The sequence below is a fragment of the Nymphalis io genome, chromosome 10 (genome assembly GCF_905147045.1).
Source record: "Nymphalis io chromosome 10, ilAglIoxx1.1, whole genome shotgun sequence".
Lineage (NCBI taxonomy): Eukaryota > Metazoa > Arthropoda > Insecta > Lepidoptera > Nymphalidae > Nymphalis > Nymphalis io.
In genome coordinates this window covers 10,139,629-10,155,402 of record NC_065897.1, presented here as the reverse complement: position 1 = coordinate 10,155,402, position 15,774 = coordinate 10,139,629, and the positions used below count along the sequence as shown (strand labels likewise).

At 37.4% G+C, this 15,774-nt stretch overlaps 1 protein-coding gene across 1 annotated transcript in view; it reads left to right on the top strand.

The window, feature by feature from the left end:
- The window catches only part of LOC126771186 (dnaJ homolog subfamily C member 10-like), a 74,193-nt gene that overhangs the window by 33,828 nt on the left and 24,591 nt on the right, over positions 1 to 15,774 (top strand). The window contains exons 4-11 of the mRNA XM_050490944.1: positions 3,897 to 4,042; positions 8,365 to 8,488; positions 8,789 to 8,903; positions 8,996 to 9,216; positions 10,131 to 10,299; positions 10,793 to 10,893; positions 11,217 to 11,372; positions 13,861 to 14,069. Coding sequence (XP_050346901.1) covers positions 3,897 to 4,042; positions 8,365 to 8,488; positions 8,789 to 8,903; positions 8,996 to 9,216; positions 10,131 to 10,299; positions 10,793 to 10,893; positions 11,217 to 11,372; positions 13,861 to 14,069 — 1,241 coding nt within the window. The remainder of the gene's footprint in view (positions 1 to 3,896; positions 4,043 to 8,364; positions 8,489 to 8,788; positions 8,904 to 8,995; positions 9,217 to 10,130; positions 10,300 to 10,792; positions 10,894 to 11,216; positions 11,373 to 13,860; positions 14,070 to 15,774) is intronic.

The following is a 15,774-nucleotide window of genomic DNA, read 5'->3' as shown; positions in this document are numbered from 1 at the left end:
GATGTCACAGTTAGGCGGTGACATCGAGAACCAGCTCGCGTGGACTTAAGAAGGAAGGGGGAAGCAGGAATTAGAGAGAATAATTCCTCAGAGCACTCGCCGTGATACAGACGATAGAAAGCGCTCAGTGCTGCTATCTCGCGACGCATTTGTAAAGGTTCAAGGGTGTTTGTGACCTTTACGTCGCCAATAATGCGTACTGCACGTCGCTGCAACCGGTCCAAGGCGTCCATTAGGTACTTAGCGGAGCCATCCCAAAGGTGCGAGCAATATTCAACGCAAGACCGTACCTGTGTTTTGTATAACAGGCACAGTTGTTGTGGCGTGAAAAAACGCCGCACCTTGTTCAGAACTCCGAGTTTTCGTGAAGCTGTTTTTATAATAGCCTCGATGTAATCCCTTGGACTAAGGTCGCAGCGAACGTCCATCCCCAGCATGGCGATTTTGCTTTGTATCATCAGCGGTGTGCCACAGAGGGAGGGATGAGGGTAAAATGGTGACTTTTTCGCTGTGAGAGCGCACACCTGTGTTTTCTTGGCATTAAACTCAACAAGATTATCAGAACCCCATTTGGCGATGAGCTCTAATGTCCTATCGAGTTCAATAACAAGATTCTCCCGCCTCTCCTCAGTTTCCGCCTGCCCAGCCACTGCGCGTCCGTGGTATCCACCATGCACTGTACTATCATCTGCATAGCAATGTATGTTCCCAAGGGAGAGCATATCATTGATATGCAAAAGAAAGAGTGTGGGAGATAGCACAGATCCCTGGGGGACGCCAGCATTCACTACATAGAATTGTGAAGCGCAACCATCTACTAAAACACGAAGGCTACGCTTGTGTAGGAAGCTGGCAATCCAGGTGCATAGTTGAGCAGGCAGACCATATGCCGGTAGCTTGGAGAGAAGACTTCTGTGCCAGACCCTGTCGAAAGCCTTGGAGATATTGAGGCTGACAGCCAACGATTCTCCATGCTTGTCGATAGCTTCACCCCAGAGGTGCGTTACGTACGCTAGAAGATCACCTGTGGACCGTTTTGGTCGAAACCCGTACTGACGATCATTAATTAGACAGTGATCTTCTAGGTAATGGATCAGTTGGTTGTTTAAAATCCGTTCCATCACCTTACAAAGTACTGAGGTGATAGCTATTGGCCGATAATTTGCTGGGTCAGACCGATCCCCTTTTTTGGGAACCGCTTGCACATTAGCTCTTCTCCAAGCCTCCGGCACACATCCCGAAGAGAGAGAAAGTTGGAACAGGCGCGTTAACACAGGAGACAGCTCCGCCGCGCACTTCTTCAGCACAATGGCTGGTATTCCATCGGGACCGCTAGCTTTCCGTATGTCGAGTGATTGCAGCTCCGCACGCACATCACTTTGCCTGATTTTAATGTCAGGCATCGTATGGCCACATGAAGGTATTGTTGGTGGCAGCGCACTACAATCATCGATGACGGAATTGTCGGCAAAGAGTTTAGCCAGGAGATCAGCTTGCTCTTGCGGACTGTGAGCTAGCGATCCGTCCGGATTTCTGAGTGGTGGCAGCGAAGGTTGGCAGAAATTGTTTTGCACAGACTTGGTCAGACGCCAGAAGCTACGGGAGCCCCTAGGATGCGAAACAAGGTCATGACCAATCTGTACAATGCGCTGTGCATCCGCTCTCGTGTATGCCTTTCTACAGGACTTGGAATTTTCGTTCGACATCGCTCGCTTCACGTCTCTTTTCCATTTTATTTTTCCCAAATGGCGCAACAAAATAGAAATAAGGGTCGTACAGCGGTGCACACCCCCACTATACCCCCGCTGTTTGAGGTCGAGTCCTCTAACATCCGTGGACTCCACACTAACCTCAACGCTGTCCACCACCATCTCGAGACAGCACGGCCAGCAATGTTGTTTCTCACGGAGACACAAATACTCCGTCCTGCCGATACCAGCTACCTTAATTATCCCGGCTACACGCTTGAAGAATCCTTCAAAGCGAAAGCCGGAGTATGCTTGTTCGTCAGGACGGATGTTTGCTGTCACCGACTGCGCTGCTTGGAGGACCCCTCCTTCTCCATGTTGGTGGTACGTGTGGACCTGGTTCGTCAGAGCCGAGCCAAGGCTTTCGACAGGGTCTGGCACAGAAGTCTTCTCTCCAAGCTGCCGGCATATGGTCTGCCTGCTCAGCTATGCACCTGGATTGCCAGCTTCCTACACAAGCGTAGCCTTCGTGTTTTAGTTGATGGTTGCGCTTCACAATTCTATGTAGTGAATGCTGGGGTCCCCCAGGAATCTGTGCTATCTCCCACACTCTTTCTTTTGCATATCAATGATATGCTCTCTCTTGGGAACATACATTGCTATGCAGACGATAGTACAGTGCATGGTGGATACCACGGACGCGCAGTGGCTGGGCGAGCGGAAATTGAGGAGAGGCGGAGGGATCTTGTCATTGAACTCGATAGGACTTTAGAGCTCATCGCCAAATGGGGCTCTGATAATCTTGTTGAGTTTAATGCCAAGAAAACACAGGTATGCGCTCTCACGGCGAAAAAGTCAACATTTTCCCCTCTTCCCTCCCTCTGTGGTACTCCGCTGGTGATGCAAAGCAAAATCGCCATGCTGGGGATTGACGTTCGTTGCGACCTTAATCCAAGGGATTACATCGAGGCTGTTATAAAAACAGCTTCACGGAAACTCGGAGTTCTGAACAAGGTGCGGCGCTTTTTCACGCCACATCAACTGTGCCTGCTGTACAAAACACAGGTACGGTCTTGCGTGGAATATTGCTCGCACCTTTGGGATGGCTCCGCTAAGTACCTACTTGAGGCCTTGGCCCGGTTGCAGCGACGTGCCGTACGCATTATTGGCGACGTAAAGGTCACAAACACCCTTGAACCTTTACAATTGCGTCGTGAGATAGCAGCACTGAGCGCTTTCTATCGACTGTATCACGGCGAGTGCTCTGAGGAATTATTCTCTCTAATTCCTGCTTCCCCCTTCCTTCTTAAGTCTACGCGAGCTGGTTCTCGATGTCACCGCCTAACTGTGACATCAATTCCATCGCGAACAAAGAAATTTGGCAACTCCTTTCTTTGTCGCACTTCCAAAAAATGGAATTCCTTACCAGCTCACGTGTTCCCCTCCTCTTACAACCCGGGTTCCTTCAAACGAGGCGTGAAGAGGCATCTTGCGGGCCGGCAAGGCGAAGGCGGCTAGTGCAGAACGTTTTTTCCGTCTGTACTGGCCGTCGTCGCGTTTGGACTCTACTACCATTTACCATCAGGTGGAGTAGAGTCATTTGCCCTCCCGGCGAATATAAAAAAAAAGGGCTTAGCGCAAGCCAGACGGGGCAAGTAACAGACAACAGACAAAAGGGACATGACATTTTAATTCTCATGGTTGGTGGTGCATTGGCGATGTAAGGGATGGTTATTTCTTACAATGGAAATGTCTATGACCTGTGGTCACCAATAACTAATACAATAAAATAAATAATTTGTGATTGCTTCGTAATAAAGATTTAGATCTATCTTATCTAAACTGTTGGCTGTAAATAATAATCAGATAATTACTCTCCACATTTATTATAATAATCAAATAATAATTAATCTTGTTTTGTAAAACTCAGTACATATTATATTACTAGGAATATTGAGCAATTCCGAAACATTAAATACAGTTCCAGAAACTAATAAAGCGTACTTTACATAAATATAATGAAATTTTTACATTAATGAGTTTTTGAAATTAATTTATAAATGAACATCCATAACAAAAAATATATGTATAATATATATTGCAGTTTACAGTCACCGTACTTTTTGGGAGGCGAGTGTTTGTATGTGTGAGTGTATAAATAACTATATAGATTATGTGATTAAAAATTATGTTTAATTTTTGTTTTAGATATGTGATGTACTCGAGACATTAGGTTTAACGGGTACAGAGAACACAAGATGTTGCAATCTGTCAGGTGGACAGAGAAAACGGTTGTCCATTGCCGTTGAACTCATCGACAACCCTCCTGTGATCTTCTTGGATGAGCCAACTACGTTAGTATTATTGGTTAACATACTTAATTTAGATAAGATATAACTTGAAACACGAGAAAGGAGAGGATAAAATACAAATATGTAGTAATAAGGTGACGAGCGTAAATGCTAGCACGAGACCAATTTGCAACACGACAAAAGAATTAAAACGTACCTTATACGTACCGTACGAAACGACTTTAAATAGCCAAGTAATAAAATAACTACATCCAGAGTTATTATATTCTTGCTTTTCATAATAAGAACATTTTTAATAAGTGATTGTTGTTGTCTAGCCTGATTGATTTGCCGGTTAGCGGGAGCGGGTAGAATAAGATTATATTGTTTTTGACTTGGCCTTTGGCAGATTGATTTGTAGGCGTAGGCATAAATCCGGTACTGGTTACACTGCGTGTAATTTATATGCACGGATATATATTATATTATACGGATAAATTCTATAAAGTACTCTAAGAAATTAAAACACTGCAATACAATTTTCCTAAAATATTTTGTTTTATATATATACTATACAATTATTGCAAGTTACGTTCCAAAGGTTTTTTGTGTATTACTATCAACAATTGGTAACGTGGATAGTGGGTTATCTTTTACAAACATGCTCAAGGACACATTTCATCGTATACGAGATTGTAGCTAGTTAGATAATATACACGTAAGCGATTATTATTTTACAATAACAACATACTATTATGAATTTCGAACAACATTATGATGTATAAAAATAAAACTACATATATACTAATTAAGTCCATAAGAAATTTCCTCATAATTAAAAATGATTTTATATAATTGACGGTCTATTATAGTTAATACCCGTTCTGACGATTAACTCAAAGCAATAAATTAATATGCATTGAATCATGAGTGTTATGCAGACCTTACATGTTCGAGTATTTTGAGTGACATTAATACTGCTCTCAACAATTTGAAGGGGGCAAGTATTAGGTAAAAAATGTCTATGTCTTTTCTTAGGGCTTAAACTTGTTACATACCAAATTTCATCAAATTCGGTTCAGTGGTTTAACCGTGATCGGTATGTATCAGGCAGGAAGACAGAGTAACTTCGCATTTTTAATATTACTCGTAGTATATAGTACAAATATTTCACTATAACCAGTCATTGTGGTAAATACTGGTGGAAGAGCTTTGTGCAAACTCGTCTAGATAGGTACCAACCACTCATCGGATATTCTACCGCAAAACAGCAGTACTTGGTATTGTTGTGTTCCGGTTTGAAGGGTGAGTGAGCCAGTGTAATTACAGGCACAAGGGACATAACATCATAGTTCCCAAGGTTGGTGGCGCATTGATGATGTAAGCGATGGTTAACATATCTGACAATGCCAATGTCAATTACGTTGGTGACCATTTACCATCAGGTGGCTCATATGCTCGTCCGCCTTCCTATTCTATAAAAAAAATATGTTTTTTTGTAACAGCTTTGGATTATAACAAGCCTACTGTGCTTTCGACGATATAATTTTCGCTACCTACTGTTCCGTATAACTATAAAATGAGGTATATATGTACTTTATATATTTTTATTGTCTGTTTTTCTGGAAATTAGTTTTCTTTATCTATGTTGATTGCTTTTTTATCTAATCAGTATTGACAATCAAATTGGCGGGACAGTCTCGTAAGACGAAAATAGCGATGTGTAATTTAAAATAAAACACAGACAGCGACGTGCAAGTGCCTAACAGCAGGTTTATTTAAAAAAAGTATACGATGTCAACTATAAATATTGAGGTTTTAAGTATACTTGAGATTGCAAATTTAGATAAAAAATATATATGAAGCACATTATTAAAAAAATATATATATAATGTAATTTTTTTTTGCATAATGTATGTGAGTATGTAAATAAATAAAATACATATTCATGTAAAACTTAACCTTGATATTTGTATGTTTAGGAATAGTCTGACTACACTTCGATATGAATTCGAAGATTATTCGTTTTTTTGAAGTGGAACTATTTTGCCGTGTGGTGACGGCGACGAATATCACCACCCCATCTAATTCCGTGGGGGGCGTAGAAGTCGATCCGAGGGAATAAACACCAGAGAACGGGCAGCAGCGTCTCTTTGAGTACTATGACTAACTTACTGCGATCGCCAACCCGTCTGCCAAGCGTGGCGATTATGGCATATCCCCTCAATGATTCGCGCAACTAAACCACGGCCCCTAGTCCCCGGTAGCCCTGCTATTCCTAGCCTTGGTAACAGCTGTGGTAACGGCGGGGCAGGGGGTGCTAAGAATCCCCGGCAGATTTCGTGTTACCAACACCGACGACCTCTGGCCCTGGCAACATATAACACGCGTACACTGCGGACCGACAAGATCATCGAACTGGAGGAAGAACTGAGCAGGCTACACTGGGATATCGTCGGATTATCCGAAGTCCGAAGACAGGGGGAGGATACGATACGATTCGGTGATGAGTTAAAGGTGGGACCACGTGGAATTGGAGACCGTAACCCTCGGGGCCAGATGTTGGCCGACTTTATGGAGAAGGAGAGACTCTTTATGATGAACTCCTTTTTCCAGAAGCCAGGTCAGTGTAAATGAACCTGGGTGAGCCCTGATGGGAAAACCAAAAATGAGATAGACTTCATCTTGTCGACGAGAAGACAAATATTTAATGACGTCTCCGTGATCAATGCAGTCAAAACTGGGAGCGATCACAGACTAGTAAGAGGCTCATTAAATATCAATGTTAAACTCCAGAGGTCCCGACTGATGAAGTCTACGCTCCGACCATCACCTCTTCAAATCCGAAATCCCGAAACCTTTCAGCTCGAATTCCAAAACCGATTCGATCGCCTAGCAGACTGCGAGGAAGTGGACACATACAACGACAGGTTTGTGGAAACTGTCCATACGGCTGGGTCTAAGACCTTCAAGACCAGCCGTACAAAAGGAACCAAAAAGATCTCTGCCTCTACCCTACGGCTTATGGAGGAAAGACGGAAAATGATTCTGACGTCCCTGATGCTGCCAGCTATCGGCTGATCAACAGACAGATTTCAAAGTCTTTAACTCGCGACAGTCGCCAATTTAATACAATGCGCATTAAAGAGGCCATCGAGTGGAACAAAGGCCCTAAAGTATTCGCCAGAGATCTGTCTGTTGGGCAGAGTCAACTGACAAGGCTGAAAACTGAAGAAGAGGTCAAATTATTATTACAAAGAGGTCAATCGTCGAATTCAACTCGGCTGGGCAGCGTTCGGGAAGCTACACGATATCTTCTCATCCCAAATACCGCAGTGTCTCAAGTCGAAAGTCTTCGAGCAGTGTGTGTTGCCAGTGATGACTTATGGATCAGAAACGTGGTCGCTCACAATGGGCCTCATAAGAAGGCTCAAGGTCACTCAAAGGGCAATGGAGAGGGCTATGCTCGGAGTTTCTCTGCGAGATCGAATCAGAAATGATCAAATCCGCAGGCGAACCAAAGTAACCGACATAGCCCAAAGAATTGCTAAATTTAAGTGGCAGTGGGCGGGGCACATTGCTCGCAGAACCGACCCTGGGGCAGAAAGGTTCTCGAGTGGCGACCACGAACCGGAAGACGCAGCGTGGGCAGGCCCCCTACAAGGTGGACCGACGACTTAGAACGATTCCCGGGAAGCCGTTGGATGCGGGCAGCGCAAGATCGGCCAACGTGGAAATCCTTAGGGGAGGCCTTTGTCCAGCAGTGGACGTCTTTCGGCTGATATGATGATGATGATGATGAACTATTTAGGCGGCGATTCGATAATCGATTTGGACTTGAGAATAACATTTTAGGGATTCATCAAGCTTATGCACAGGTCGATACATGAGAGAGAAGAAAGATATGACGCGCATGGGGAAAGAAAAAAGGAGCTGTATAGTTTAAGCAAGTTCACTTGTATTAAATTGCTCGGAATCGAGTATTTTTATTAGTTTTATTTTTTTTATAATAAGGATGTTTGCAAAATATAAAACAAACCAGTTGTTGATATGCTAATACTAAAAAGGATTCTTGGAAAACAACATTCAAATATATAAGATGTTCTTTTTGAACAAAAAAATGTTTCATTAATATAATATGTTAAGGAAAGTTCGTGTGCTAAATGATATATATATATTATTATTATTATTATTGTTATATATGTTAAAAGTAATTATTTTTTATGGTACCGTTTCTTGGGAATGAAAAGATCGGCTCCAGGTCGATTACTATAATATATAAATTACTTATATTTTGCTTTAGATTTTATCGCAAACATTAAAGTGGAACAATAAATATTTCTAAATCTAAATAAACATAATCAATTCATTATTTATGCTTTAAGCGGGCTGGATAGTTTGACATCAGCACATTGCATGAAGATGCTTAAAGAACTTGCTCTGTCGGGAAGGACAGTCGTCTTCACAATACATCAGCCGCCCGCATCATTATACAAAATGTTTGATCAGGTAAGTGTTATAAATTTTTGTAACTATCTTTAAGTTTAATTAAAGATAAAATGGTTGAGGTGGCCGAGGTGGAAGATGGCAAGTTCAAATTTTCTTGCGCTTTATGTGTTTTATAATTGCTCTCGTGCTCAGTGGTAAAGGCAAAAATCGTGAGGATACCTGCATGTGTCTCAAACCTCCAATCCACATTTTAGCAGAATGGTGGAATAAGCTTCCACCTTCTTCTCAAACGGAGAGGAGGCTTTAGCCTAAGAGTGTGACATTTAAAGAAAAATTATTGCTATATTAAAATTGTTTAAGGTGTACATCTTGGCCGAGGGTAGATGTATCTACGATGGTCCAAGCGAAGACACCGTCCCATACTTAGCATCACTAGGCCTGCAGTGCCCTAAGTATCATAACCCAGCCGACTATAGTGAGTACTTACTTACGTCTTCTTTGGGCATTGCTGTTTTTTTATTGTTGACAACTAAAATATTTGTATTTACGAGGTAAAAATAATTGCAGTATTGGAGATAGCTAATGGGGAATATGGAAAATTCAATGACTTCTTAGCGGCCAAAATCTATAATCATCACTACTTCGATGAAAAGCCATTCATTGAATCTCCGAAAGTGACTCCAAATTTTTCATGCGGCAAATTAACAGTTGTCATCAACAATCCCCCAGAATTATACAAATTTAATGTACTTTTTAAGCGATGCCTCATTCAACAGTATAGAGATTGGGTAAGTTTTGTTTCCTCCAATGTATATATTATATTTATATACATGAATATTTTTTTACTCCCGTTTAATTAATAGTTTAAACAACTTACAACATAAATCAGTGTTTACAATGAAATAAGCGGAAAATAAAATGATTTAATTATAAACATTTAAAATACAAACGCATTTATTTAAACGTTTCATGTTTTATTAAGTTACTAATATTTTTTATTCTCACTACTCTGGTTGTCGGTTTCAAATTTAAACTTTTTATCAATTATATACAAGAAATAAACAAAATTTAAAATGACGAACTCGTGATTTTTTATAAAGTGAGGTCTAATAAGCTATTTACCATAATCTGACACATAATAATAATAATGATCGTTACGTCCTTCACCGATTTCGAAGGTCACTTATAGCGGAGACTAGAATTAAATATCATAACTGTTTTCCCTTATACCATAAGTCATAACTGGATAGGATCGAAAACCAACACAGATATCAAACGCCGAACCAGAAGATCTCGTGATCAACCAATAATAAGTATTCTATATCTATTTCACATTGCATTATGATACATAATATCATACTATTCCTTATACTATGCATCGGGACAGTATTCAGTTAATAAGATTTATTTATTATATACCTATACTAGTTTGGCGTCCCAGCTTGGCACGGGTAGATAATAAGAAAAATGTATTTTGGATAGGATTTGCGTAAAATCCGTTTTTAGTGAACGTCTACGTCGGAGAAGAAGTAACTGTGGCAAATTTCAAGGCAATCGGGCTGATAATTTAGGAGATCTCATGATGAGTTGTATTTCTCTTATATATATATATATATATATATATATATATATATATATATATATATATATATATATATATATATACATTTGTACATTTGTACCATTCCACTTTTCTTTACAGACCGTAACACATCTAAAGATACTATTACATATAGCTCTGGGAATATTGATGGGCTTATTCTATCAGTACATGGGCAATGATGCATCGAAGACCTTTAGCAACCTTGGCTATCTCATTATCTCTGCCTCTTATCTCTGCTACACTTCTATTATGCCTGGCGTGCTTAAATGTAAGTAATTTTGTTCTTCGAGGAAACTTAATCTAAAATTAGTAAAGGAGCTTCAGCTAACCAGGGGTATTTAATTTATTTTAATATACTGAGTAAAATAAATGTTTTGAATTCATGACATCTATGTATATGGTTTATAATAATGTCGATAAAAACCAAGCATTATTGTTGCCAGTAGATGCAAGCTTCCCTTCCTAAATAGCTTGTGTGTTTAATAAAGAGAAACCATCATCCATCAGCTATTTAACCATCAAACGAAAATACTTTGTATTGCTGTGTTATCTTTGGTATTCATATTACGAGCTCAAGAACCATAATATTATAGATGTCACAGTTGTCAGCACATTGATGGCATATTTCTAAAGACTCCTATGTCTATCGAAAGAGATTACCATTTACCGTATGGATCAGCGGTCCCATATAAAAAATATATTTATTTTAGTTAAAAAAAGTAACTTATTAAACTAAAATGTTTTATTTTTGTGTTCTACAGTTCCAGACGAGTTGCCCGTTTTAAAGAAAGAAAGTTTTAATAACTGGTATAAACTCAGGACTTATTATGCTGCTTCATTAGTTACCAGTATACCTTTACAGGTAATTATTAAAATTATCTTAGAGTATATTATAATAAATCTTTAATTTTATGATGGTATATTTGGTTTTAAATTATTTAAACAAATATAAATTTTACTATAATCAATCGCAGTCATTATATATAAATTATAATTGACGTGTCATTTAATTATAATAAAAATGTATATGGAAAAGATAAAAATGTATATGTCAGATTCGAATGCATGCATATAGAAATATCCAAGAAATAAGATTACCTTAGTAGTTTATTTATAATGACCAAAAATAGCGTCATAATATATTTGGATTTTGTTAGTAATCTGTTGTATTCTTCGATTTTCCAGATTTCATTTAGTATAGTGTACTCAGCACCTTCGTATGTACTATCCGGTCAGCCGACAGAACTATGGCGCTTCGGCATGTTTGTATTAGTTCTCGCCAACGTCACGCTCCTGGCTGATGCCATAGGGAATCTTATAGGCACATGTGTAAAAGCCATCGTAAGTACTATTTTATATGTACACTCATTAAAAAAGTCTAAGCAACATGCATCATGTTACAATTTCTACAAATTATATTAATCAATTGTTATATCTTTTCTTACCAAAGGTAGGTAGATATGTAACCTTTTTTGTTAAAGATAAACCTTGCGGATTATATTATGTTTTAGCACAAAATTTAAAGCAAATGTATGAATTTAAATGTGTATTCTTTGCTAATTTTGATTTCATATTTAGTCAGTAAATAGTAGGTTTTCTCTCGATGTTTTCCTTCACCGTCAAGCACGAGATGAATACAAACAAATTAAGCACATGAAAATTCAGTGGTGCTTGCCCGGGCTTGAACCCATGATCATCGGTTAAGATTCACGCGTTCTTACCACTGGGCCATCTTGGCTGGTATTTAGTCATGATTTTTTGCCACAAAGACTTTTGTCAACACAATAGAACCCAAAACAATGATTGTTAGAATTTTTGACTGTTTGTCAGTGCGTTGGTGCACGCTAATCTTAGAAATGGCTTAATGGATTTAAGTGCGGTTTTCACTAATGTATTGTAACTAACTTCACTTAAAATTTAGTGTTTGTTTTATTTCAATTGGTTCATAAATAATAAAGTTATGTGAATTAAAGAATCACGTCGAACATTTATTCGATAACATTTCTATAAATAACTGTTCAGTTGAATTGGGTACCTATAAAACTTTAGCTACCTATAAATGATTGTCTGTAAAATCATGATGATAGAAAGATTACAGGAACTAAAAAAAGTTAAAAAATGGTCAGTTTAAGAGATTTATATACTTCCAACGTAAGTTGAACTCGGATCTATATGATCAATCACATTACATAAGTCATAGGGTTCAGCTTGTGCTGGTATATGTCGGTTAACTCGTACATGCGCAAGGTTGACTATGACTATAACCTTTTGTATGGTAATCAAATTTGTTCTAAAATAATGCATTATTTGCAAAGTCGTTTTTATAAAATATTAATTTTTATGAAAGATGTTGAGATAACACCATAGACAGTTTTTAGTACTTTTTATAGTTCTGACATATTATTACAACGGGTAGTTGAGTAGGTTGTTTGAAAATACTCATACATACATACGTATTTATTTTCGGTTTGTAAATAACTTTGTAAGTTAAAGTTTATAGGTTAGGTAGGTAGTTCGTTTCGTTGCAGCATTTTACTACTTTTTATTATTATACTTAGTCGGTTAGTTGACAAGTGAAGGAAAGCTTAAATAAATACAAATAAAAATTAAAAATAGGTAAAAATAGTACAAATCGTGACCGCGTGGAATGGTGGTAAGAATGCAAGCAGCATTTCGCCTTTGAATCGCAATTCCGATTTTCTGGGCGAAAAATTGACCAGTTAGTCGGTTAGTTGATAAAAAGTGCTTATTAAAAAAAAAAACAGATTTACGTTTTCGTTTTGAAAGGACACAATTTCCTGTGAAGGTAGCGTTAGCGGACATAATAAATAAATCACAGGGAAGACATTCAAGTTTGTCGGAATATGTGTGATACCAATTTTATGTTGCCCTATTTAGATCCGGGTGGTATAATAAATACTAATATCCCACGAAAATAAAACTAAAAATATTGTATATACTGAAATATTATAAGTCTCTTAGTGATTTCTTTAAGTTATACGCGGGTGAAGCCGCGGACACAGCTAGTAATAAAATGTTATAATGTGAAATGAAAAAACATTCTAAAATTGAAATTAGTGCATGTTGCTTAGACTTTTTTGATGTGTGTATAAGTTTTCTTCCTTTATGATTTAGATAATCTTCTTAATCTTCTTACATGTAACTTGGTATACACCAATATTGGACAAACTGGTTAAAGCTTTCGATTTTTCTCGTCGTGCATATAAAATTTCAGCAGTCAAAGATTTTTTGGCTCTTTTTAGGTATAAACTATATATATAATTCAATATCTCCATGGATATGCGTGTCCGTGCCTTGGGTTATATTTGGTTTCTAATTTTGCATTACATGCTTGCTCCGGTTTCCAAATTACAAATAAACTAAATACATATTATATCGTACTCATGTTATGTAGGTACATACATACCGTAACCGTACCGTAACAGCCTGTGAATGTCCCACTGCTGGGCTAAAGGCCTCCTCTCCTCTTTTTTGAGGAGAAGGTTTGGAGCTTATTCCACCACGCTGCTCCAATGCGGGTTGGTAGAATTCACATGTGGCAGAATTTCAGTGAAATTAGACACATGCAGGTTTCCTCACGATGTTTTCCTTCACCGTAAAGCACGAGATGAATTATAATCACAAATTAAGCACATGAAAATTCAGTGGTGCTTGCCCGGGTTTGAACCCACGATCATCGGTTAAGATTCACGCGTTCTTACCACAGGGCCATCTCGGCTTATACATGAGTACGATATATTCATAATAATTAGATTTTAGATTAAATTCGCATTCTCCTTCAAACCTGTGTTGTAAAATTTCCTTTCAGAACGGGACATTTTTTGGTGCTATCACGTCATGTGCTATGATCGTCTTCGCGGGCTTTCTGGTGTTGACGTCACACATGTCACCCGTTATGCAGTACCTATCTTTCCTCTCGTTCTTAAAGTACGTGTATGAGGCTCTTGCTCTCTCGATCTACGCATATAATAGAGCGCCCCTTGAGTGCCCAGAGAGCCAACTGTATTGTCATATGAGGTAAGAACTTAATGTCTCAACTCTAATTAATTACCAGGTCATTAAACCAGGCCATTACAAATGATAATGTATAATTTCTGGTTGTTTTTCGTACATTTTTTAAAATTTATTGGACGAGTATTAAAAAAAAGCTGAAACAATAAAAAATACTGACTCTTGGCCCCATATATACCTAAGTAAAATTCAAATTTCTTAAAAAGGGGAGAGGGTGTGGATTTCATCAAAAATATTTGAATAGTTATTTTACAAGTTTAAATTAAATGTAAAGTTAATTCCGGTTCGAAAACTACTAAAAAGCAACGAAACCGGTCTATATTACATACGGTCGTAACTGTTTCAAACGTTCCACAAAAATCATACAATGAAATCATTAAAAAAGTTTAATAACGTTTACCATTTTTTCGTATTGTTGCAGATATCCAAAGGAGATAATAAAAGAAATGGGTTTTAAGCAAGAAAATTTCTGGACGAACATATGTATCCTAGTTCTGGAACTAATCATTTTGAGGATAATAGTTTTCTTTACGTTACGGAGAAAAGTAACCAAATCTAAATAGATTTAGAAGTTTATTTAATTTAATTACAGTGATACATTATAAGTTGATTATAGCATGAACATACATACATATGTATGTATAGTTAGATAAATTGGTGGAACTAGGTATTAACTTAAATTTAAGCTTAATGCTCGGAAAGCTCAAACGATTTCAGGTATACATTATACATCTGTAGAACCATTATTTATTTAAATTAAATATTTATTGTTTATGGTGTTTGAATAGTAAATAAAAAAAGGTGTAAGAAACGATTTAAAAAAAGTAAATAAAAGGAATATGCTTTAAGGAATATGAAATATGCATGGAAATATGTAATAAGTGTAAAATATTTTTAATGTTTATATAATTAGCGTAAATAATGTGTGATCTTTAGGTATTAAGCATGTTTTAAATTAGCATTACCTATTCGTAAAGGTAAAGACAAATGTGGTTAAAAACAGGTATCTTAAACGTATTCCATATCTCAGAATATATAAAACTAAACGCAGATATCAATCCATAATTGTATTGAGATTTATGTATCAAGTATTAAGTGCATAGAGGCCTGTATTTTTTTGTAATTAAATTTTATGACTAGTAATATAAACAAGCAATAAAACTTAAAAATATAAAGTTCTATACGTTTTTTGTCATTATTCCGTGCCGTTTTTATTTATTTCCCTCTAGTTTTCGTTCTGATTTACCTTAACTTACTTCCAAGGCTTTTAATGTAACCTGACACACCTACCAATTGTTAGGTTCCTAATAAATAATTATAGATATTTACAAAAATGCAGGCAGGTACTGTGAAACGTACATTTCCATTTTTTTATAATTTTAAGAAACAGTTAAAAACTGAGAGCACAGACATTTCGTTTCGTACTAACAGAAGACAGAAGTTTGTATTGCTTTGTTTACCTTATATTATATTATATTCAGCGCACTCCATTTTCCTTTGCGTTTATAATCTGAGATACTTATATTATCAATTTAAAAAAAAAAAGATTACAGATGTCAAGGTTGTCGAAGTATGATTTAGTTATTTTAATAAAATTAAACTGTTGGTTCTTATGTGTACTTTAAATTTATTAGTATTAAAATACACAAATATTTTAGCCTTTACGCATTAGTCAAGGCGGCTGCTAGTTACTACTACATGACAAAGTTTA